This window comes from Lagopus muta, chromosome 6 (assembly GCF_023343835.1).
Source record: "Lagopus muta isolate bLagMut1 chromosome 6, bLagMut1 primary, whole genome shotgun sequence".
Classification (NCBI taxonomy): domain Eukaryota; kingdom Metazoa; phylum Chordata; class Aves; order Galliformes; family Phasianidae; genus Lagopus; species Lagopus muta.
Window position 1 is genome coordinate 45,208,408 of NC_064438.1, and position 24,377 is coordinate 45,232,784.

At 41.4% G+C, this 24,377-nt stretch overlaps 1 protein-coding gene across 10 annotated transcripts in view; it reads right to left on the bottom strand.

Annotated features, from left to right (window-relative positions):
• Positions 1-24,377, bottom strand: part of ASB2 (ankyrin repeat and SOCS box containing 2) — a 45,982-nt gene that overhangs the window by 6,173 nt on the left and 15,432 nt on the right. For 4 of the 10 annotated variants that reach the window (XM_048947672.1, XM_048947671.1, XM_048947670.1 and 1 more), the window contains 11 exons: positions 24,305-24,366; positions 23,986-24,033; positions 23,186-23,388; positions 21,526-21,940; positions 15,887-16,162; positions 14,299-14,397; positions 10,790-10,956; positions 10,011-10,166; positions 8,786-9,031; positions 6,229-6,400; positions 1,680-2,241 (listed from right to left, as the gene is read on the bottom strand). In XM_048947672.1, coding sequence (XP_048803629.1) covers positions 1,680-2,241; positions 6,229-6,400; positions 8,786-9,031; positions 10,011-10,166; positions 10,790-10,956; positions 14,299-14,397; positions 15,887-16,131 — 1,647 coding nt within the window. In that variant the 5' untranslated portion in view covers positions 16,132-16,162; positions 21,526-21,940; positions 23,186-23,388; positions 23,986-24,033; positions 24,305-24,366. The remainder of the gene's footprint in view (positions 1-1,679; positions 2,242-6,228; positions 6,401-8,785; positions 9,032-10,010; positions 10,167-10,789; positions 10,957-14,298; positions 14,398-15,886; positions 16,163-21,525; positions 21,941-23,185; positions 23,389-23,985; positions 24,034-24,304; positions 24,367-24,377) is intronic. The other 6 variants (XM_048947675.1, XM_048947669.1, XM_048947678.1 and 3 more) reach the window with 4 other exon arrangements.

A 24,377-nucleotide genomic window follows, 5' to 3' on the forward strand; every position in this document is an offset into this window, starting at 1 on the left:
GCATTTTTCTGCATTCATTTTCATAGGAAATGCTAATTCAGTAGAATCAGTAATTATTTTTAGTTATGTATTTTTCAAACCAACTTCCAATAGCTCACAGTGTCACTGTATAAAGACTAATTCTGATTTATTTTCCTTAAGTAATTTGATACAGGAAGATAAGAAATGTGCATCTTATGCATAGAAAAAGCAGAAGATTCATATGACTCCCTATGTTTTTTGGAATACAAACCATATCACAGCCATATCATGAAACTACCCCAGACAAGCCTTTCTTCTGTTAGCCAGAAACCTAGCATTAAGAAGCAAATTTAAAATGATACTACAGGGAAGACACCACTTGTTCTACTCTGTGTGCAGAAACAGTCTCTATATGAAAGACTCAGAGACTCATCAGTTCCTCTATGCACAGGTATAATCTTACACAGCTTGCTTCTGCTGCTAATGTCTCTGACCTTTCAGGTGATGATTCTGTTTTGTGTGTGACCAATTATTTTTTAAGAAGTTGAAAATATGGTTAAGTGAGATTCAGAGGGAAATATTGCATTTAGCTAAGTAAAAATACCTGTTTTTGTGTGGCTGAATTATCACATAGGGTACATACAAATACTCTCTCTTTGCCTTGGATTTTCAGCCCACATCCAAAATCATCATGTTTCCAGAATTAGAGATAACTCAATTTAATGCCAATCATTTATTTGGCTTAAATAACACTTTCTTCTGAATTAAACAAAAGTACACCTCAGCTCAATAGGAGTTGACTTATTGCTTCCCTAATGCTTTCCAAAAGAGAAAGAGGACTGCCATGCTGAGGTCTTTGTTTTGCTGCAAGTTGAAGGGCAGTAAATTTTGACTGGAAGGTCAGATATACTTTAAGATATTTTGGAAGGAGTCAACAAGCAGGGATTACACACATACACACACACACACAAAACAACACCAAAAACAACAAGAAAATGTGCACTCTGCAATTCTGCAAAGTCATTTAGGGGATTAAGAATCCAATTCCAGACAAAGGAAGCAGTAGCTGAGCTTTGGAATGGACTGCAGATATACATGCATAAGACAGGGTCATCTAAAATATGTAATTGGCTTTGAAAATATGAATCCATGGATTGAAATCTCCTGGTCTCTTCTGAAAGCCTCAAATAGTATGGACAGTCATTTAGCTAATGTATTAATTTATGCACTCTCTCCAGGGCTGCTTATCCAGATTTGGAAACAGATGTTTACATTCACTAGTTTACCCTTGTAAGGTTGAAGGACTATACAATTTTAATTTAACCTTTAAGCGCTTAGATTTGCAGATAAATTATCAAATATAACAATCATTACAGGGTTTCTACTGCCCATTTGATCCTGTCTGACAAGAAAATATGTTTCAGTTCTGGCACCTCATGTCTAGAGGAAAAGAGTATTGTGGATCTGACAATAAAAGCTGTCAAGATGGCTATCATTCATCTGAAATTCAGGGTTGGACATCAGCAGCTCTTGCCTGTGCCCACATTGTCACTGAATGTGCAGTTGAAACACTCACTGAACTTTACAAAGCCTTATTTTTATGTAAAAAAAGGATCTTCTCTTGCAGGAAAGGTGGGAGAAGAAATATGTGAAGTTATCAAGACACATGGGTGAGAGGTGTTCCCAAAAGTACTAAAGATAATGTAAGGAGTGCTTACCTGCGTTATGGTTGGTTCTTTGGACAGCTGAGGATCATTAAATCGGTCCCGCCTGTAATTTAAAGCAGGGTGTGGGCAGTTTCCATACTGGCATTGAAAACAGGAAAGAGCATCACAGCCAAGATCCAGGAGGTACTTCAGCAGAGAAAGGTACTTCATTGAAAACATGATGGTAGCTGGAAATGTGGTGGGATGGCTTGAAATGTAGGCATCAATATTTGCTCCATGATCGAGAAGCAGTTTCATTGTCTTCAGGCAACCATGGCGTATGGAGATAAGCAGTGGGTTGATGAGGTCAATGTTAGGGTTGGCTCCAGCTTGCAACAGGAGCTCTGTGGCGTAGATATTGTTGTTAAAAACAGCAAAATAGAGAGGTGTGGTGCGTCTGTCCTCGTAAAGGCAGGCTCGTTCATTGGAGAGGGTGGTGTTCACGTCATAGCCAGCATCAATTAGCTCTTCCAAGATGTCATCATTGTTGCGTTCAGCTGCTAAGTGCAAGGGACTGATGCCACTGCGCTTGACACGGATGCGACTAGTCACAGGAATCAGCATGGAGACAATCCTGTCAAGTGGAGAATCAGTGAGCAACGGTGAGTTCTAGGGGATCTTCTGCAAACCTAGCTGTTTAGTAGTAACTGTAAGAGCCTGCTAACTTGAGCATAGGAATGATTTGCTCTGAGAAAATCAGTGTCAACTTGAAAACTATCTTCAATTCCCAATGCTTTTACATTGCCAAAAATGTGACAAGCGTTACCCCTCTTTTATGGAGGTGTTTTTTGAAATCATCACCCAGTTTTTTGTGACAATGCCGGCCACAGGGGCAATTACAATGGAAGAAACAATGCACTTACTCTTTGCCTATCCTGCTCTAACTCATGAATAGCACAAATGGCAGACACCCAGTCAGGCTTTCCCTGATGTTCTGCACCTCTGCCATCACTCTGTGGACAGCACTCCTCTGGTGCTGTCAGAGGAGGTTCTGAGCTTCAGAGGAACTGAATGAGGAAGCAGGGGATCCATCATGATTGCTCTGTGGTGAAGGACTTCATAGGTCACAGCCACAGCAAGAAGCTTGAGACCAGAAAGGGAATGAAACCTCCACTCCTATGGGATTGAGCTGGAATAAGCTACATACTTGGTTTCCAGACCTCCATGTCAGATTTTACAGTTCAATTTCTACTCTGGATTGAGCCCCATACTAGAGGCCCTCTGCACAGCTTTTGGCTTTAGTAAATCTGTGGGGCTATCAACATCCATCCCAAATGTTGAGAGCCAGAATGACAATTAAGAAAGGGAAGAAAAAGAAATAAAAATATTTTCCAGGCTGTGTGCCATGTTTTAGCCCAGGGAGGGGGAAAAAAAAAAAAAAAAAAGTACAGCCAAGTCCTAAGCTCCAGTAATGAAGGATTGCTATTGGAAAGTGTGATGCAGCCTTAAGCACAGCAACATAAATTGAGCTGTTCTCATTACGTAATCGGAAGTTCAAAATATGATGTACAAGGCTCCAGCTATCGTAAATCCATGAGTATTTTTATGTCTCCATAGGCATCACTGGAGCTACATAATCAAGCCCGTAGGTTAAACTCTCATTTCCTGCTAATAAAGTTAGATGTTTTAGCTGAGGCATTAGCTTGCTTCTATACAGATAAGGCACCTTAAGAAATAGAATGAGACTAGAAATTGCCAAACCAGAGTCTACCTCCTGCCTATCTGTGAAAACAATTGTTTAGCAGTGAGTTAAGCACATCATTTCCTCCTCTTCCTATGCAGAAGATATCTGGCAGGCAAGAGCTCTTCTAACATGCAAAGCACATACATAGCACACCTCTTTTAAGATGCTGTACATGTTCAGCTTGACTGCAGTGTCCCTAAAACTTACATTTACATAATGAACTAAGCACAATGTAAACTAGCCTCAGAGAAACCTTTGCTGGTGATGTGCTGAATGATCCTGTGAAAGACTGAGTCTCCACACTCCCAGGAGATGAAAGAAAAGTTGAAGATGCATGACACCTAACAGGGTTATGGTCCCATTTGCATGGTGGACAGCTGATGTTTTCAATGTTGTTTTACTTCTCATTTTTGAAACAAAGATTTTTTTTTTTTTTTTTTTTTACATTAAATAAATGTCTTAGGAGAATAAGTGCTTTTCCCCCCCCCTTTCTTTCTTTTTTCTTTTCTTTTTTTTTTCTTTAAGTGTCTTTGGCATCACTACTCTTACAGCACCTTAAGTTTCATCAGGGAGCAGGAGGTGGGTGCTGGTGAGCTGGCAACTTTCCATTATTATCAAATGTTCTATAAGAGCTGAAATAGCAAGAAGAGAGGAGAGTACTGTGAGGACACCATGCCAAGTGCCAACATTCAGTCATCCCATGATCAACTGTTTGAAGATTTAAGAGTCTGTTTTGTTCTTTCCCTCCAGGATATGTGCCTCAGTCAGCTCTTCACGTCTGAGTTAAAGATGTTCTGCCTCATTTCTGTCTGTGAGGTCCTGAACCTCTCTGCAGTGATGGCACACTGAGGCTTTATATCCAAATTCTGCAGTGTCCCACACCTTAGTACAGCCCCTCAGATTTTGCTGGGAGGAAAGTCTGGAAATTCTATCAAAGTATAACCCGTCTGTTTTCTTCATCCTTCAAAACAACTTGGTTCAGAAATGTGGCGTCTCTACCACCACACATTCCTACCTGGAGGGAGGAAGAACGTAGATAAGTGAAGGTAGTCAAGACTGGACAGACAAGGCTATTGATACTGTCTGTCACAGGGCTGAGACTCATATGCAGTTCTGAAATATTGCTGAGTTACTCCTTACACCTGAAACCTGCTTTTGTGATTTCTATTCATTGGAAATTAAAGGAAGGAGGCAGAGTATCCTTAATATGAATGTGCCAAGAGATGATTGACTTGCATTTACATAATAAATCTGCCTACGCTTCACAAAGTCTTCTTAGCTCCCCAGTTTCAAGGGTGAAGGAATTAAATGACAGCTTACACTTGCCTTAGAGCTGATGAGAGGACCTTTATGAACTTTGTGTCAGTACTGACAAGGTGTCCTTTAAAATAAACAAACACCAAGCAACAAGAATTGACAGTTGAGCCTTGGGATCACATTCTTGGCTTTTTGATGGTAGGGAGATTTTGTGCTCTGGCAAAAAGTTGAAGTGTGGAATTCCAGCAGAATTACGTATTAAATCTTCAGGAATACAAAGAGAGGTCATTTTGAAGGGTGTTATTTTACTGAATACCACTGGAATTAACAATAATCAGCCAATTGGACTATAGTTTCATCATTTAGATAAATATTTGTAAGAGAATATCTTTTTTCTTCCTCGTGTACTTCAGTTCACAGCAGTTGGGCAGTTGGGCACAAAAAATTGTGCTCAATCTTTTACAAGTAAACAAACTCAGAGTTTGGGCTGACTTCTTATCCCATGCATGCTGCTGAGTGTTGGCAATAGACATGACCTCCAAATCAGGTTGGCTGTTTCTATCATAACATAGGGATGCACTCAGATTGCTGAATTTCCATGTAGATTTGTTTACAGATTGGGCTATCTATCTACTGAGGGAAAGAATAGAATCAGAGAACTGGTCCAGATTCTATTTACAGATTGGATTCAGATCAATTTACTATACTGTCAGATTAACTATTTTGGAAGCAAACAATTAGATCTGGGTTTTGTCTCTATCTCATCTAAAATGTGTTTGTTGTCAAAAAACTGTCTTTCTAAGTTAAACCACAGAGAAAATTTTGAATCATGCCTATATTAGTCTGTGCAAGATATTTATGTATGTGCTAGATGTATATAAACCTTTTACATAAATTCACACCGAGCCTCCTCCTGAACATATAGCTTTCACAAAGCAGACTTACTCCAATTACTCCAGAAAATAAATATCCTTATGTCTATGAAAATGATTTGAGAAGTGTAATTGGGCTTCCCAAATGGACTCAAATGCTAGGATAAAAGATGATATAGGAAGGTGTAGTGCTGTCAAAAGATTAATTCCTTAGACGTTGTGAAATGTATGAGAATCTTTTGTAGCAATTTGCAAAAACAGCTGTCTAGAAACAACCTTTGCATTTGGATAACAATTTCTTAAAGGTTTTTGATAGAAATTGTGGTAATGGAGTCCTCCACAGTCACCAAAAGGTTCAGTGACTGCAATTAGAAGTATGATTGTATCCTGCAAAAATAGCTGTGGGCTGTGGCAAGGAGTTTAAAGTGAGTGCTAACTTCATATACAGATGTTTTTTTTTCATTCCATCCCAAATATATTTTGTGGAGTTCTTCTTAGCCTGCTTTCAAGATACATGTGGTTATTTAGCTGTAATAAGTGATTTCTAGGCAAAGCTAATGTGATCTTTCACCCCATATTTCTGCTCACACATCCTATTCATCCTATCCTGCAAACTCATTCTGTTCAGGTTATTGCAATCTCCCTAATTTGTAGTGCTCATAATTGGATCTAGGACATAAAGTCCTTGTGAAAAGGAGAACTTAGGATTTTTACCTAAAAGGTGAAACTAAACGAAACTAAAACTTACTCGCAAATTCCCTTTTTGGCTGCTATGTGAAGAGGTAGGAGGCCATCCTTATTGGCTTTGTTAGCGTCAGCTCCTTGGGACAAAAGAAACTCTACAATATGTACATGTCCATTTTTACAGGCTTCATAAAGAGCAGAAGCACCATCACTGGCTTGAGTGTTTATATCAGCACCTAGGAAGGAAGAAAAAAACAATATAGGACCAAAGGGTTGAATCAGATGGGGGCAACATGCACTGAATGAACACGTAAGTCTCCATAACACTAGAGCTACACCATATGCAGAAAGGTGATGTGAACAAAATCTGATCGTAGCAAAATGAAAATGTTACACAGTTATTTTATAGATCTCCAATGGGTTTTGCCACGATGTTAATTTTATGAGGGAGAGTTTATATGGGGAATCATTTTCTCACTGAGAGATTGCTGGGGAAAGTAGAATGATAAAATGATAACGCACTCAAGAAAAGGAGAAATACACTCAGGATAAAACAGTGGGTATCACCCATCAGTTCCCAGTCATGAATCCAGGCTCCATTCATTTGTATTTCATAGATAAACATTTTAAAATGTTCTTGTTCTTTATTCAACATGTACTTTTCTTTAGACACAACAATTCCCTAAGTACTTACGTATTTACACTATATCTATTTATCTATCTATATATATGTATAAAATATTCCTGAACAAGACTGGGGATTATATGACTTTAATACATGCTCTCTTAAGTAAATTGCTTTGTGGTTATGTATTTATGACTTATTTATTTAGGCTTATTAATATTGCTTATAATTTCTATATTCAAACTGTAAGTGAATTTACACTATTTATACTATATTTTAATTTTAGCGCATATCTAGGCTAAAATTGGATTTTATCACAAGACATCTGCATAGGAACCAGAAATAATTCTACTAATCTTTCATTTGAACAAGACTTAGTTCATTTCAAAACTCAGCACCTAAGGACCTAGCTTTTTTTTTCATAAGGCTTCTATTTAGGGTCCAACTGGTAAATGTTAGCTAAGAAAGGATGAATATTTTTCATGAGGTTGTAGTATATTTTTTCTTGTACTCTAGTGGATGCTTGTCTTAATAAACAACAAGCAAAAAATAAACAAAGCCCTAATACTCTTTGACCACAGACAATCTGGAATCCTGATTTTTTTTTTCTGTGCTAGATATTTAAGGTCTGAAATACTGGGTTTTGACTGCAGTATACTGCAACATGCAATGTACTACGCTGTCCTGAGAAAGACTGTTTTGTATGTATCCTAAATGAGTATGACAGTTCACTGGAGTTTTGCTTCTAAACTCCAATAAAGGAACCAATCAGTCTTCTATCAGATCACGAAAGCTCCCTGCCAAAGAGAATATTTCCTTTTGCTCTCACCCCGAAATGAAACATCTGTGTTGTGTTTGGCCCTTTGAAAATGTTGTAGCTGGAAGCATCAAGAGAATTGCAGTGACAAAGCATAACACAGGACTATGTTATAATGAAAAAGAAATGAAAAAGAAAACCTTCTTATGATGAACATTGCTCATCGTAAACAATGCAGTGATATAATTTCTGGTATTCTCAGAGGAGTTTTAGAAAGCTTGAAACAATTGAATAGTTTTATTGGATTTTCTCTTGTGTATTTTTCTCAAAATTGAACTTTAAGGAAATCACAATGTCTAAGTTGAAACACAGATCACATTCCAGTGTAATTTCTAAAATTGTAGGCAGTTTGATGGACTAAATGGTCATACAGAACTGCCTTGACAATGTTAGCTGAACGGCAGATTACATTTTTTTTTGGTTGTTCCCTGTCTTTTGTATCTTTCATAGCCATAATAACTGCTTTATAAGTTTTTCATATATTTACTGCCATTTAGCTTTCCTTTCACAAGTGCAGGATCCAATTCTTACCTACACTGAAGTATTAGTCCACTGCAAGGATAAAATATGCTTCAAAATGGTAGTAAAATCTGTCCCCTTATTTACATTGACTGGAGCAGTAAAAGGTAGGTTTAGTGTAAATAAAAATCAAATTCACTCTGCCTATATGTTTGAATACATACACGTGAGAGACTGAAATTGCTTCTCCTTGGTGTAAATCCATTAACTATACAATAGGACTTTGTTTTCAGCGGTATTCATTAATGGAGGAGAGCTAACCTTGTCCATTAGTGGCACATGTTTGTGAGCAGATGGGATTGGCTAATGTTCAACTTCTGCCATCTCTTACCACCTACAGTTTTCTTTTATGACTGGATTTAGAATACACGTGCACAGCAATATAGGTTTTAAAAGCTGTAAGGCAATTCAATTAGAGAGCACCATATTATTTTCCAGTGTAGGTGGCCTCAAATGGATGCTAAAGAAATGCATGTGTGTAGACTATGCTCTCTAAAAGACCCACACAAACTGCTATCTGGAGCAAAAGGGTTTCAGCAGCTCTACAGGCTAGTACTTATCTACAAATATAGAAAAGCTGAGACAGGGAAAATTAATGGGACCTTTGAAATATCAAGGATGAAACAAGCAATAGTGTATCAATGGCACAACTCTACTCACCACATTTTGCCAGGTATCTCAGAGCTTCCAACTGCCCACTCTCAGCTGCCACAAATAAAGAAGTGATCCCATAGGTATTTGTAGACTCAATCTTGGCACCTCCTTTCACCAGGATATCCATAATCTCCAGGTCATTTCTGGAGACAGCCTCATGGAGAGCAGTCCATCCTCGATTGCAGCGGTGGTTGGTATCAGCATTGTACTGTACCAGGAGTCTTGCAGCCTCTGCATTCTTGCGCTCACAGGCTGTTTTGAAGAAAAGGGAATTGAATAGTACAAGCTTATGGAAAGAATCTGGGTGTTCTGGGTATTCCTTTCACAGAGTACAAACAACAGAACACAGGTTGGCCACATTGAATAAGCCAATAGATCTATCTTGTTCAGTACAAGGGGTAATGCTGCTGGCAAAGGACACTATCTGGGACTTGTACAGGATGCAGCAATGAAGTCAGACTTCATTCTGGGCCTGCAGGAGACTGTGTCATTTGCAGGCATGTGCCAAGTATAGTTCTGAGGAAGATCAAGCCTGGCTTTGTACTGGGTGGACATCACAAAGGGAGATGACAAGGGACAGAATATAAATTATGAAGGAAGAATGTAGAATGGCATGAAGATAGCATGACCTGAACATTCTGTTTGCAAATTCTGAGTAAAGTTACTCTGGACCTTGTTGTTCTGAACTACAAGTAAGTTTCTATATAGATAAGAAAATGAGGGGGAAAAAAGAGTCAGCAGGAAAAGATCCTTACTAAATATTAACAAGGGGAGTCTATAGAACTCTGTCAGCCTGCAATTCACAGCTCAGGACCATCCTCAGATAATAGTACTTTCTTGATAATTTTTATTCTATCAGTTTGTTCACTACTCCTTGAAATCCAGTCTGTCAGGCTTCCTATACATTTTTACTGTGGCACCCCAAACCAAAGGCACTCGAAATAAGCAGCTACATTTATAATTAGGTTTTGTTGTACAATGTGCAGACAGGTAGGACAGCATGTATCATAGTAGTTGTTGCTCAGGGAGGCAACAGGGCCAACTTCCCTTAAGGTGAAATGTCTGGATGTGGCACTGAGGGACATGGTTTAGTGGTATGTTGGACTGTGGTGTTCTCCAAACTTAATGATTCTATGATTCTGTGATTCTATGCCTGAGATGAACAAGGTAGGGTCAATACTGTGAGATCTCTTCTGGTGGAGCTCATTATCCTGGAAGCTCTGGACCTCACCTTTGTAGAGAGGAGTTTCTCTGGCCTTGTTAGAGATGTCAGGCTCAGCCCCAGCCTGCAGCAGGGCAAGCAAGCAGTCCAGGTTGCCCCGGCTAGTGGCCAGGAAGAGAGCTGTCTCCTCATTGAGGGTGCGCTGGTCAATCGTGCCAGGATATGCTGTGAAGAAATCATAAGCCCAAAGACATTATGTTATAGAGTTGTACAAATATCTGTAGCACCTTCAATCCTTATGGTTTTAGATGAGCTTTTGTTCATTCTTGCTTTTCAGTAAACAAAGTAAAGAATATACAATGAGTTATTATCAATCAGGTTAATCACTGACTCAGATTAAAATGTTCATCTGTGCCCAGTAATAATGCAGAAAGCTGTTAAGTAACTGCACTTCAGCAGCAGTTCGAAAACAATTTGCAGTAGTTAAACACCTTCAGTCACTGGCAAGGAAGTTCTGGTTTCGATCTTCAGCTAGTGGGACAACTGATGCCAGCTGTGGATTCCAAGTAGCTCACAACAGCCAAGATTCAAGCTACAAGGCTTTACTGTGAGAAGTCTGGAGCTTGACAAAATCTATCCAAGCATCACTTTCTCCTGAAGATCCTAACTTTTAAGGCTTCCCTCTGGAAGCCTATCCTCAAAGATAAAGTGAAATTAATATGCAGTCATAGAAGCTGAATAATGCTTCACACATAATATTGGACAAGGACTAGTATGATACTAATTCTGCTATTTGGCTTACTCATATTCTTCTTCCTTCTTTTGTAATTAGTTTTAATTTCACTGACCTTTTTGCAACAGGCGCAGGCAACCCACTTGGCCATAGTATGCAGCTTCATGGAGGGGTAACCAACCGTCCTTATTAGGTTCAGAAAGGTCTTTTCCTGATTTCATCATGTTGCAAATCTCTTTTTCATCTCCATCTCTGATTGCTGCTACCACAGGGTCAAGTTCTCTTTAAAACAACATTAAAACCTGATTACTGCTTCCTTCATTACTGAGAGGTCTTTTGCAGCAATATCATTTTATCATTTCAACAAAACAATGAACTCCTACAGCTCATATGCTAAGAATTTATACCTAGCTATAGGGCCTCTGGAGGTGAAATTTATCTATCTGCTCTAATTAATTATTCATAACAGATCAGAATAATCTTTGTCTGGAGGTGCTGATCTCTTTCCATAGAACATAAGGAAGATGTGACTAAACTTTGACATAAATATTATTATTTCAGATATCTGTAGTTGAGTAAGTCCAATTCTACATTGTCCATGGTTGTGATAATTACATCACCTTACCATTTGCTGAACCAAATGGCAAGACATTTCCATATATCTCAAAACCAAGTTCAGTTTAGAGAAGAACTGCCCCTTTCCATCACTGTAGATAATTTTAGTTTCGATTTGCAGGTGGCTTAACCTTAAAGAAGAAGTTCTTAGTTAATCTTGTTCTTGTGTTCTAGAGGTACTTCTCATTTCCCTTGAGAAAGTCTGTTTTCAGAAGCTGGCTGAGCCAGACATCTTTTTTGATGTTATCTAATTCTGAGCCTTTTAGGAACTTAGCAAGAGGCTCACTGATAACCTAGAAAAAGCATGGAGTACTGCATGCCACCAAAAAATGAAGCATGATGAGCACCCTGCAGGTGGGCTTCTCTCTGACAAGCCTTTCCTTTGCTAACCTGCATCCTGCACAGACCCAGAGGTGATCTGTGCCTTCCAGAATCAACAGGCTGTTTGGCTGTGCCAAGAGAATGCAGCCACTGCTTCCTTATTTTGAGGCAGCAAATTGCCAAGATCCAGGGCAGTAAATATCCCAAGGCAAAAAGCATTCTTCCTGTTCTAATGGCCACTTGCAAAAAAATCCACATGGGTTATATTTTCAGAGAGAAAATATGTAAGGATGCTGAAAACCTAGGAAAGCCTGTGGTCTGGGGAGGGAAGTGTGTGTCTCAGGAAGAGCATTAGCACTGCCATGGTAGGAATACAATAAGCAATGAAGGCTGTGAATGACAACAGTAGTGGGAAAGTCCAGAAACTTTGATTATGAGAGGAGATCTAGAATGCCATTGAAGGGTGAGACCAGAGACAGAAAAATATGTGCAGCTCAGTATGCATGTGAGTTCCCAAAAAACCACGTCATTGGTACAATCTCTGCATTTACTGCAGGTTGCAGGAGCAGCATGCCAAGGAATAGAGAAAGATACCATTCCTTTGGTGCCACTTGTTCTCTCTTTATATCTGGAAGCAGCAATCTCAGGACAGCAGAGTCACAAAAATAGCTACACTTGAATAGGGGGAAGGTACTGGACAAATCCAAGTGTGGTACCTGGTAAGATAACAGCTAGAGCACATAGCTGCTATCCTGGACACAGCTGGCCAGAAGGAATACACTTATCTCTTGATAGCTGAAGTGCTGACATCCTGGGGACTGTGCTGCATCTTCATACTACCAAAAGTATCCTGAGGACTACAGCTAAAATTGCTAGCTTCTAAGGGATAAGTAATTTTTATACAGGTGCTTGAAATCCAGCATTTTGCCACAGTCACACATCAGCAATTGGTGTGTTTGGGAGAAAAGGAGGTGGGGATCCTTAGCAATCTCTGGCACAAGGAGGCTGAAGCCATCTGTTGTTTTGTGCAAAAGTTCACGTTACATAGGCTGGGTTGTTCACCACGACCCTGCAACTGGGCACATGATGGAGTTACCAGCACTGACTGAGTCACTGCATGCAAGGTTGGTATGGCAGAAGCCCCTGGGTGGTGCTGGCACACAGCAAATGCAAAGTGAGTCATGTTAGCTGAGGCCTCAGTGAAAGCAGACAGCACATCTTATCGGTGATAGGGTTAAAAATGTGTGAAGAATCAGTTATTATTCTGCTTGAGCCCTCAAATGTTGAATGAAGTAAACTTCTGTTGAGATCCTTGACCTTAAATGATTTCTAAGTAAGAAGAGGGGTTTGCTGGACCAGGCTGTGGATGCTGTAGCCAAGTAAATTTCAGATCAGTATAGAAAGTTTAATGAATCTCCACATGAAATTCTTGTTTTCTGCCTGTCTCATATTTGGCAGTTATAACAAATAACCGACACATTCTGCTGCTTGGATTTCATCAGAGATAGAAAAAAAATAGCATTAGGATGATGGAATGAGTCTGAAGTTCTGATGAAATCTTAACCTTAAGGGCTCATCAAAAGAATTACTGCATTTCAAAGGCCAGTAGCCAAGCTCATAAATACTCATTGCAGAAGAGATGTATGGCAAGGTCAGTTCTGAGTGCTGAAGAGGTTCAGAGGAGCACAGAAGGGTTCAGAAGCTTCTCCTTTTACTGGCAGCCTGATGAGATGCAAGCAGCAGGAAGGAACACTATCTCTCCAGGTGAGCTCAGCTATCAGTTGTGACTGCCTCTAAGATTAGGGCCCTAAAATTGCTTTGCCAGCATGCTCCCCTGTGGCTTTCCAGCTACACATCTGCTCTTACAGAGGAGGACTGGTTTATCAGTGTAGTCCCAGCCTTCACTGTGGACCAAGATCTGTTGAACCATGTGATGCAGGAAAAGCCATCAACCTTCCAGTCATCACACCCAGAAGAGTACGATAAGGTATGCTAGAAGTGCAGAGCACTTCAGTTCATGAGAGGGTGCAATTTTCGTGGTACCAAGGGGAGGTGGTAGATGATGGGGATAAATGAGGACCCCAAGTTCCAGCAGAGAGGCTTTCACAAGTATCAGGGAGGGCAATGTCAGCAGAGAGAGGAGACAGAGCCTGGATCAGCCCAGGTGCAAGGAAAGATGGGGGAGAATGTAAAGAGGGGAGACAGAAGGAAGAGGACTGGTAGAGCAGTAGTCACTGCAACCATGTATCCATGGAGGGTCTTGAATAGAATAAATAGTTCCAAACTGAGAGATAGAAAAGTTAGAAAGGAGTTTTTTTCTGCAAGGCACAGAAAAATGCTGCTGCAACTCTTTGGTACAGCAGGTGTCTGTATCTACTCTGTCTTGAAAACGGCTGAAATAATCCTGTCATGGTCTGCACACTTCCACTATACCCAGACACTGGATTGGGCCACCCCCATGCAAATGGGCGTAGCATTCAGCAGCATTTATAAAACATCACTTTGAGAGCCTGGACTTTCCCACCTTGTTTATATACTGTGGTAGAAGATTGCTTTTCACATTTTTCCCCAGAGCTGTCAAATGACCCAGAGTCCCCGGGGATACGTGCACTGGAGGGATGAAGAGTTATGAAGGGAGAAAAGAGAGCAAGGGAGATGTGGGACAGGAGAAGGAGGGGAGGCACTTACATGGGCTGGGCTGTGCTGCAGAGGCTGCCGTCGTACCTTCGCCTGGCTGCCCAGGCTGCCCCTGCGTTGGGTGGCTGAATGCGGCCTCTGGCTGCCAATCTGGTGTGGTGATGACATGAATGAAATGAAGAGAAATACTCTGAATAAGAGAAACAGGTCATGTTGAAGCAGAAACAGAGACATGCATCCGCAGAGGCAGAGAGAGAAAGCGTGCCGGTCAGGGCTTTGAATAAAAGCAGATGGCCACAGCTTGCTCTGTGCTGGATTCAGCTGCTCTCTCAGCTCGAGATTATTTTTGGCCCTCTGAGGAAGCGTCAGGGGATTCAAATGACCATATAAGACTACAGTGAGGTTAACCCTGCTGCCACCACACAGGAAGCAGACATACGGCAAGGCAACATTCATCACCTCCCCAAGTGTCACGCAAGTAGGTCTGAGCAGGTGCCGGAGGAGGACATGTATCTACCAAGTGGTTGAAGGGCACAGCAGCACTACAAATCTGGAGCTACAATGCTGCAAAGGCTCTGCTGGGAGGCTGAACACTGCTGGCATGAGGCAAAGGCAGGGGATGCAGAGAGCAGAAGATGCAGCTTTGTGCTAAAAACAAGGACTCCTGAGGAGGACAAGACTAACTGGCTGGGGAAGTCCTTATTATGCACAGCACCAGGTCCTCACAGAAGAGCTGACATTGCAAATGCACTGCAATGACCCCGAGAAGCCACTGGATCAGGAGATCAGCTGGATCGGGAGTACACTGTAAAGCATCCCTGTTCTGCAGCTAAGCATGCTTCCAGCTCCTCATATTGCCCCACATTTCCCAGACTTGGGATCCAAGAAGAGCAGCAGAGTTGAGATAAAGGAAGAGGAACAAATCTGCATTTTCTTCAGGATTATTACAAAAATACTTTAAAGGATATTTTTGCATCTTCCTTGTTTATGGGGAGATTTTCTACCTTCTTTCACCCTCTTCTAGCCCTCCTTCCCTTTTCTAACCTCCTTCTCCTTAAGAAATCAGCCTTTAAAGAAAAAAAAGGAGTAGAATGCCTGCTTTGGCAGCAGGTTTCCATAGTTGCCACGTGGCTACGTGGTGCCTGCATGGCTGGATGCCTGGAGCTGTGCTTGGCAGGGGCGGTGTGCCTGTGACCAGACCTGGACCTGAAATAACCACATCCCCCACAGCATCTAAAAGGTGGCCAGATCACACTGTTTTATATGCTGGTTTTTGGCCTCTCTCCTATGTTTTCCCATAACAAACACTGTGCTCCCTCCCTGGCAAAGCTGCAGCCTGGAGTGCAGCATGGCAGAAGAGAGCTGCTGGTTTCCGCAAGAGCTTCTTAACTTCAGGAAAACACACAGCAGTGCCCCTTTCTGGTTTAATTTATTGCCTAAACCAGATAGCTCCAGGCTGATTTTCATTTCACTGTGAGGGTGTAAATTGTTGACCTCACTGGATTTATAGCAGGCTCTGACTTTTAAACTAATGACAGACTCTCAGACCAAGCGCACGAAGCTGCTTGGCAAAGCTAATTAGAAGGGCACGTGTTTTGACAGAGGAAGCTGGCAGGCAGCACATTTGTTGCTCACTCACCTTTGCCAAGGGTAGAGGTGATAGGGAGGGTTGTGGCTGTTGGCACGGCTGGGGGCAGCTGCCTCGCTGGGACCCCCTCCCAGTGGCTTTGGGTGGCCCTGGGCTGCTGCCTGGCCTACCGGATCCTCCCCTAGGCTCTGCTGGATGGCCATGTTGATCAGCTCGTCCTCACTCATGCTGCTGTACAGACTATATTCCTCACAGCTTATTGTTTGTCTTTGGCTCTTCGTTGTCGTTGTAGCCATTTTTGTCTTTTTTTTTTTTTTTTTTTGTGTCCTGTAAAAGAAAATTATGGTGATCAAAATGTGGAAAATGAACGAAATTCAAACATCTTGTTCTTTGTTCATCTCTGCTTCAGGTGGATCGACCAATAAATCTTTCAGAAATCCTTCAACAGGGAGAGAACATTATCAGTCAAATCTGCACATGAACTTAGTGAACAAACTCCTTCCTATCAAGTACAAACACCTGATGAGCTTGTTGATTAAAAAGGGAAGAGAGCTGCTGCAAGCAAGGCAGGTTCTTATCTACTCCTCCTGGTTGCCACAATTCAAGAGAAAAATAGGTAAAGGAAATCCTCATCAGATTAAAGAGAAACAATTCTGAAGTGAGTTTATTTTGGACAACACCAGTGAACATCTTTTTCTGTATGTTTTTTGTTGTTTTATTTCTTGCTCTAATGGCAGAAAGTTATGGGAGAAAATTTGTCTGTCTGCAGGTTTTCTGCAAGGGCAAGTTCACTGCCACTGTAAAGCAACTCAGTAATTTCTTCTGCCCTGTCTGAGGATCACTTTAGCAACATGCAAAACTATTCTTTGAAGTGACTTTCTTTGTTTCACTCATCTAGCAGAGCAATGTGACGATGTTCAGTTTCACTTCTGATTTTTTCTGTTCACAGAGGAAAGTTCAAGGTCATCAGCCTTAAGATTTAAGGTAAAACCCTCTGAAAACTGGTGTTGAGAGCTGGAAAGGAAAGAAGGGGAAAACACCTGGGAACACTCAGAAATCCCAGAATGAGTGCATACTCTCACCATCAAACAGACTCAAAAAAGGCAAATAACCACTGAATTTTCAGCAGTGATAGGGATGTAATAATACCATGCAGTGTGCACAGAAAATGCATACATTATGACATTCTAGAAGGATCTTCAGATGCCGGAGGCATTCTGGACATCAGTGTCCATGATACAAGGGCTTATATCATGGGAAATTGTGGAAAATCTTGGCTCTTTAAGATGACAGTCCCAACCTGGGGGAAATAGTAACTCCCCATATGGAGCAGACAGCACTATATTAGGACACTCACACTCACTTCTTTAACCAAAATTAAGAAAAAAAAATGAAACAGAAAAAGAAAATAATACAGAGTTTAAAGCATTACAAGAACTTGAATCAAGACAGAAAAAATTCCACCCTTAGATTTAAGTATTTCACCTCAGAAACTGTGATGTTTGCCACATTCACAGCTCCTTCAGGCTTCAAGCATACACCAGAGGAAGTGGGAAAGGGAAGCCCAGCAGATTTTGGATTAGTGTTATGACTCTTTGCAGGGAAGAATCTATTTTGCAGTCATGAAAACTGCCAAAATTTAACCTTCAGTTCAGATAAATAATGCAATTCATTTTTGTCAGCGTTTGTTTTGTTTTTGTCCAGCCTTTCAAGGCTACCCCAGTGGATCTCAGCTCTACTCTACCCCTTGCTGTCCCAAGGAACAGAGCCCAGGCATCAAAACACTGATAACTCCCATACAAGAGTTGCTGCTGCCCCATGCCCCAGTTGCTTTGGTGCCTGTCCTTGGCTGCCCTCTAACCTGCAGCTGGCCAAAACCCATCACACAGCCTTGTTTTCCAGCAGCTTCTGCTGCTGCTTGGCTTGTTCAGCTCCTGCCATGCTGGGCAGTATGCTTACAGTCCCACAGCCTAGATACTTACCTAGTAAGTGGTGCTCTGCAGCTGTGTGAAACCCACGGGCTGGAATCAGCGAGCTTGTTTGCAGCATTCAGAGCTGCAGTGCCCAGATGTAGGGGCCTGGCCCAGATGGTGACTCAGAGACTTCAACTAAGCTGTCACTTAAGAGGGCAGGACCTTATCCAAAGCTCCCAATGCAGGTGGTGCACAGTGACTCTTAGGAGGAGGCAAGAGTGGAGCTAAAGTGTTGTTCTCTGAGGGGAACTTGCACTGGAGGAGTTTAGGGCAGAACACTCTTCTGCATCCTCTCCAGCCCCACCACCAGCATCCTGACTGTACTGCAGTGGCAAACTGGATTAGGTAACCCTCTACAACCCCATTGGATCTAGGTAAAAAAGACTTTTCTGGACATCTTGCTCCCTCTCTTTGTCTTTCCTGCCTTGCTGAGGCACAGTGAAATTAAAGGAACATTTTTGAATTTGGGGATTGTTCCTTTTTAACTCTCTTACTTTTGTACAGGTTAACTGGGACCCATCTACTTGAAGAGGAAAGGAAGAAACTCCCTATGTGTTGGTGATCCTCACTAGTCTAAATATTTTGACAGGAGCCCCATGCAGAAACAACAGTGCTGGCAGCAGCTCCCACTACTGACTCATCGCAGAATGTTGTGGGGCCCAAAATAGAGAAAACTTTCAGTGTTGCTCTTTTGAATGACACAACCTTGGTGTGGGTGTCAGGGTCACATGTAGGGGCCACAGCAACTTTCAGGCCCATGCCAGACAGCCAAGCACAGCCTCAGCCATCCTGATCCATATCAGTTCAAGTTGGATTTGAAGCCATTCTCTGTTGAGATTCCTTAGTGGATGGCTGTGAAACCTCAGAGCTCTGATGTGAGTTAATTTCTGTCAGAAGCTGCTGAAATCCAGGAGAGATGTGGCAGCCATACATGTGTGTACCATCTTTTCCCCCTGGGCTGTGCACAGTCACTTGGTGCAACCCTGACCACTTGGGCAGCAGCGAAACACCAACTACCACTTTACAAAAGCCCATGAGAAAAATGAGCTACAGGTGCTACCATCTGCAGTACCAAAGGTGCAAAAAAAAGATCAATCTTTCTTACTACAAATACATGAACTAATTCGGTTAAGCAAGATATGGTCAAGGCAGTCTCCCTGAATTCATCTTGGTTCTGCTTGTTTGCTTCCATACTGCCTATTGTAAATTTGAAATATTGGAGCAGGATATAGAAATGAAATGCTGGGTTAATTGTTTCTCTAGCCCGGGTTTTTTTAGGAGGATTTAATGTCAAGTTGTCCTCTGCATTTCTCTGGCAGCCCAAGAGCCTGTCCTCACACGTGAGCAACACATTGCATCACTTGTACTGTGAACCTGATTTTTAAAGCTGTGGTTGTAGTACCTATGTTAGTAATCAACACCTTGCCTTCAGGTCTGAATTGCCTCATTAGTGATCTGCCTCATTAGAGACACATCACAGGATATTACTGCCTGTGCAACCATTTAATAGCTCAGTCTGACAAGACCTTCTGGATCTAAATTCATCATTATTTCCAGCTCAGGCCTGACCCTGCTCTCCTAACACAAACAACAGCCCCACCTGGTTTGTAACTTTGCTCTCCTAGCTTCAGTTTAATTGGCTTGAGTTTAAGTGTAGCTCTCAGGTCTGTTTCATACAGAGGAACTGTGGGTGCAGGTAAAGCCTAGCAGTGGTCTCAGCAGGGAGGTGCTGGGCAGCCATCCTCTGCCTGGCACCATGAGCAGCTGTACGTGGTTCTGGAACCAGAGGTGCTGCTCACAGGGTGACTGCTGAAGCCACTCACCTTGTGGTAAAAGCCACAGGCAAACACAATTAGGGTGCTGTTATATTTGTACTGCAGGCTCTGTCAACATCCAGTGTTTGGGAGAATGGGCCTCTGATCCCTGATGCAACATAAATAAACAGTGAGGTTTACAGCTGGCTTTGAACAAGGAGGACCGCACTGTTTGACACTATTAGCATCTGGAACAACTGGTCCATATAGACAGCATCTCTTCAGAGAAAAGCTAAGCAAGGCTGCCTGTTCTACTTCATAGAATGTAGATTGTAGAATGGCTTAGGTTGGAAGGGACCCCAAGGATCATCAAGTTCCAACACCCCTGCCACAGGCAGGGCCACCAACCTCCAGATCTGTTACTAGACCAGGTTGCCCAGGGCCCCATCTAACCTGGTCTTGAATACTTCCAGAGATGAAGTATCCATAGCCTCTCTAGGCAGCCCGTTCCAGCATCTCATCACTCTCTCTGTGAAGAGCATCTCCCTGATGTCCAATCTAACCCTTCCCTCCTTGAGCTTAAAACCTTCAGTATAGCCCAGGCAGTAGAATTATCAGACTTGCTTCTTGCCATCATAGAAGGGTAGCAGGTGAGTGATGAGGTCATCAGGGAGCAGAGCCAGGGACTCTGCCTACCAACACTCTTCATTTATCCCAGTCAACTTGTAACTCTATACAGAATCTCAGCATTTATGGCATAGGGTGTGATAAACTACATCTCTAAAAACAAAATCAAGACTTTGAGAGGCTATAAAAGGGAGAGAAGAGGAATGGTTTGCTTTTTTTGCCTTTTGCAAGCTGTGATTTAGCCCCAGGTTCTGTGGATATCACTCCCTATGTTTGCCTTTACTTCTGGAAGCAGGAGTATACAAAGGGAAGGTAAACACAGTTGGAAGTCTTTCCATAAAACCAAGCCTACGCTTCAGCTCTTACTGCTACATCTTTCAGGCCAGATCTCTGCTGACAATGGAAACTAGACCAATTTACAGCATTTAAAGTGTTCATGTTTTTGCTTCATTTTAGGGCAGTTTCTAACCAAATCTCTGGTATTTTTGAAGTGTATTTTTTAACTACTGCCAGAAGACAAATGATGTTTCAAAAACAGACACATTTTGAATGCCCATCGTATCTGTCAGAGCTGGGGCACTAGAAGAACAACACCTCATGCTGTCCAGCTGTGGTAACAGGCAAAAACATTTTGTAACGACAGCTTATGCAAACCGGTCAAGTTACAGCTCTGTGCTGGAGAGCAAAGCCAGGCATCCCAAAGGAATCCTCTGAGCAAACAAGTCCCTCGTTCAGCCCCAGCTGTCAAAACAGGTCACCTATCAGTCTGGCATGTGTTATGATGCCATGAAGTTCTGATTCTGTGCAAATTCTTTACTGGAAATGAATATACCTGCATGCTTTTATTTCTTCTCAGAAAGCATTAATTCATAGAGTAATCACTGCAATATTAACTTTGTGTTGTATCAACCAGAAATTTATAACTGAAAGAAATAATTTGCTGATGTCATCTTTCTTCTTTCACTGTCTTCCATGCTATCATACCTTACAATGTAATTACGACAACAACAGTTATGAGTAAGTTTTCTAAGCAACAAAGATAAAAGCACTACTGATAAGTAGAAGAAAAATGAGGAAATGACAGAGCTACAGTTCTGCTTAACTCCAGTGAGAGTTTTACAGCTTGTGTGGAAAGAACAACAAGAAAAAAATCCAGATCAGTACAACAACAACAACAAAAACAAAACACCCACAAAAGGAAATGACAAACTCAGATGATTTTGTTAGGGTGTTCGGTTACAAACAGTACAAACTGCTATAGGAAGAAGTATTTGCATAAACAGCAAACTGACACTGAAAATGTTAAGTAAATTCAAAACATGCATATTTGTGTTACCTTTTAGTTCTCAAATAAAAGAGTTACGATATTATTGAAATGAATTATCTTCTTGATATAGTCTTAATTCAGAAAATCCTCGTTGGTATTCATCTCCCTGCCTTGTCTGGATGTTTCGATCAACTGCAGGACAGCTTTGAAACTCTCTCGCTTTGAAGCCTGGAGTTTATTTCTGGATCACCCCATGATCAGCGAATACAAGCCAAAATATAAGTTGTTCTGAATCTCAGATTTCCTGCTTGAAGATGCACTGAAGCAACTTTTACCCATTATAAAGTTCTTCTTTGTTGCATTAATGCGAGGAACTTCACTTCATCAAGCATCCTGTAGCTAAATGACACAAAGTTGACCTTTCTATTACATCATTATTTATTGTCCCTGACAAGTAGACCATATAAGGACATGTTTCTGGAACCTAAAGAAAAAAAAGAAATTTCCATATAATTTTGAAGTAAAATATGTTGTCCTGTAGAATTTTATTTACTTGGGGAAAAGGAAGTTCAATTTACTTTCACTTTAGCTTCTACTTGTTAAATGAATTAGGCAAACAGTACTGTGCGTGTTATGTTTTACAGTGGCTCATGTATTTTTAAGGTTACAAATTCAAGACTCAAGAATTCCAGAGATGGCAAAAGCAGCTGTGAACTTGTTTCTAGAAATATTTATTAGAGCTTATTACTAGAATAGAACTGCTCTTAAAACACTTAAATGTGGAAGATGTCCCTCTGTCAGACTGCTTGAAGTTGTAATTTTGAAATGATAGACATTGTCCCCAGGTTTGGCAAACCGTCTGAGGAAGAGGTAACCTTTTCCCAAGGGAACTGTCAGGCACATAGAGGAGAGCTGACACTGTTGGATTATCTGAAACACGAGGATAATCCTCAATTTGGGACAGTTACTTTGTATCTGTCCAGCTAATACTGTGAATAAAGTATAACACAGTATAATACAGAATCAAAACAATATCTGTCCTTTTTCATTGAGCTAGTTCACTAATTCCTGTGGCAAAACACTACATATAAAGAGAACAAAACCTAGATCACAGCAGGTTGTTTCCTTTCAGAATACCTAGTTGAGCCTCAGCTGTACTCCCCCATCACTGTGTAAACAACCCCATCCATGGCTTAGCAAGAGCAATCTGGAAGGGAACCAATTTAGCAAGGCCACATCATTTGCTCATATGTGATCTCTTCCCAACCACTATTTTTGCATTTGAGCCTTTCAGGACCTGCATCATTCCTTCTCCACGCCTGACAGAATCTGACACACTCCAGCACAAGATGATGACCATTACATGACACATTCCCTTTCTCTGCTGCCCACTAAATGGTCTGCCCCTCACCTCAGTGCAAGGCAATTACTTTATCCAAAGAACATTCAGCAGTTACTAAGGCAAAGTAGACCTGGATGGCGACAGCACGAGAATGAAACTCCATCCTAGCAGCATGACAACCGATGCCCTATGACTTTTAAACAAAATCCAGCACTTTTTTCCTGATACTACTTTAAGATTGTCTTGGTTTAAAACCAAGATTGAGTATCTCCCGGATTTAACCCTTCTGCCTGCCTTTGGGCAGGCTCTCATCAGATCCACACCCTTGACATTCCTACGGCCTGCATGATGACTCACTGAACTAAAGAAAAAATGTTGATACTTCACTGTAGTTTCACATTTGGCAAAGGCATGGGTGCCTGAATCTTCCAGTATGAGATGTTTGATTAGAAAAAAAGACATTGGGCTCAAGGTCTCAGCAGCTGTTCACACCTAGCACTCTCCAGTTCTCTCTCTCATGCTCCTGGGTTTCCTTGTAACGTCCAATGCACTCTTCTCTCACAGAATCTGTGTGAAACATACTCTGAATCCTAGAACAAATAAGAAATGATGACTATGTCACCATAAAGTATGGTCTATGCCTTGCTTTTCTTCAGCTTTAACCAGATCAAACCCTTCAAGTTGTGGGGCACATCAGATATTTGTGTATGTGCAGAGAGACATGCAGGACATACAGCATGAAGCTGGGTGTCTCTTATACCTACCCAGCAAGGAACAGGGCTGTAGCCACTTCCCCACTACTTGTTTCAGCAAGCCAAAAAACACAGGCTGGTAGGTCATGGATCAGGACTTCCAGATCTAGCTGACAAGTGAGACAGAAGCTCCAGCATGGAAGAACAACCATACAGGCACTTCTTGCATGCATGTCTCAGTGTATGATTCTGGACAGACCAGGCAACATTAAAGTGCCTATTGCTGGAGGAATGCAGCACTGTGGGCAACAGGGATTTGATGTATTTGAAGCACCTATGAGTGCTGCTGGACCCTTTTCCAATAAAATCACAGGACTCTGCTTCAGAAGTTCTATTTTCAGATACCATTAACTCCCTGTTTTGTCTTTAGTAAATCATTTAAGTCCTCTGAGTCTCTGAGTCATTACTGGAGTGGAAACAGTCAAACATACTAACTTTAGAGATGAGTCCAGAAATTCTCACAGAGGAAGCCAGTGAGACCACCTATATGGATAGAGATTGACAAATAGAACTTTATTTAATTGCTACCCTACCTGTGAAATACTTCAATATAATCAGAAGAGCTCATAGAAGTTTGAAATATTGCTACAGAAATATTACTGTACAGTCATGAAATCATACATTTGGAAGTTGATATTTTTTTCAATAAAACAATGTTGTGTCTTTATTACAACATATCCAAAACATAATAATAACTATCATTATGATTTATTAGCATTGCAGCAGATTTGTTAATATTTCAACTGGGACTCACTTGGTTATGAATCTGCATTTTCAGCTTAACCCCAAGACATTCCAGAGATGACAAAACATCACCTGCAAAAATA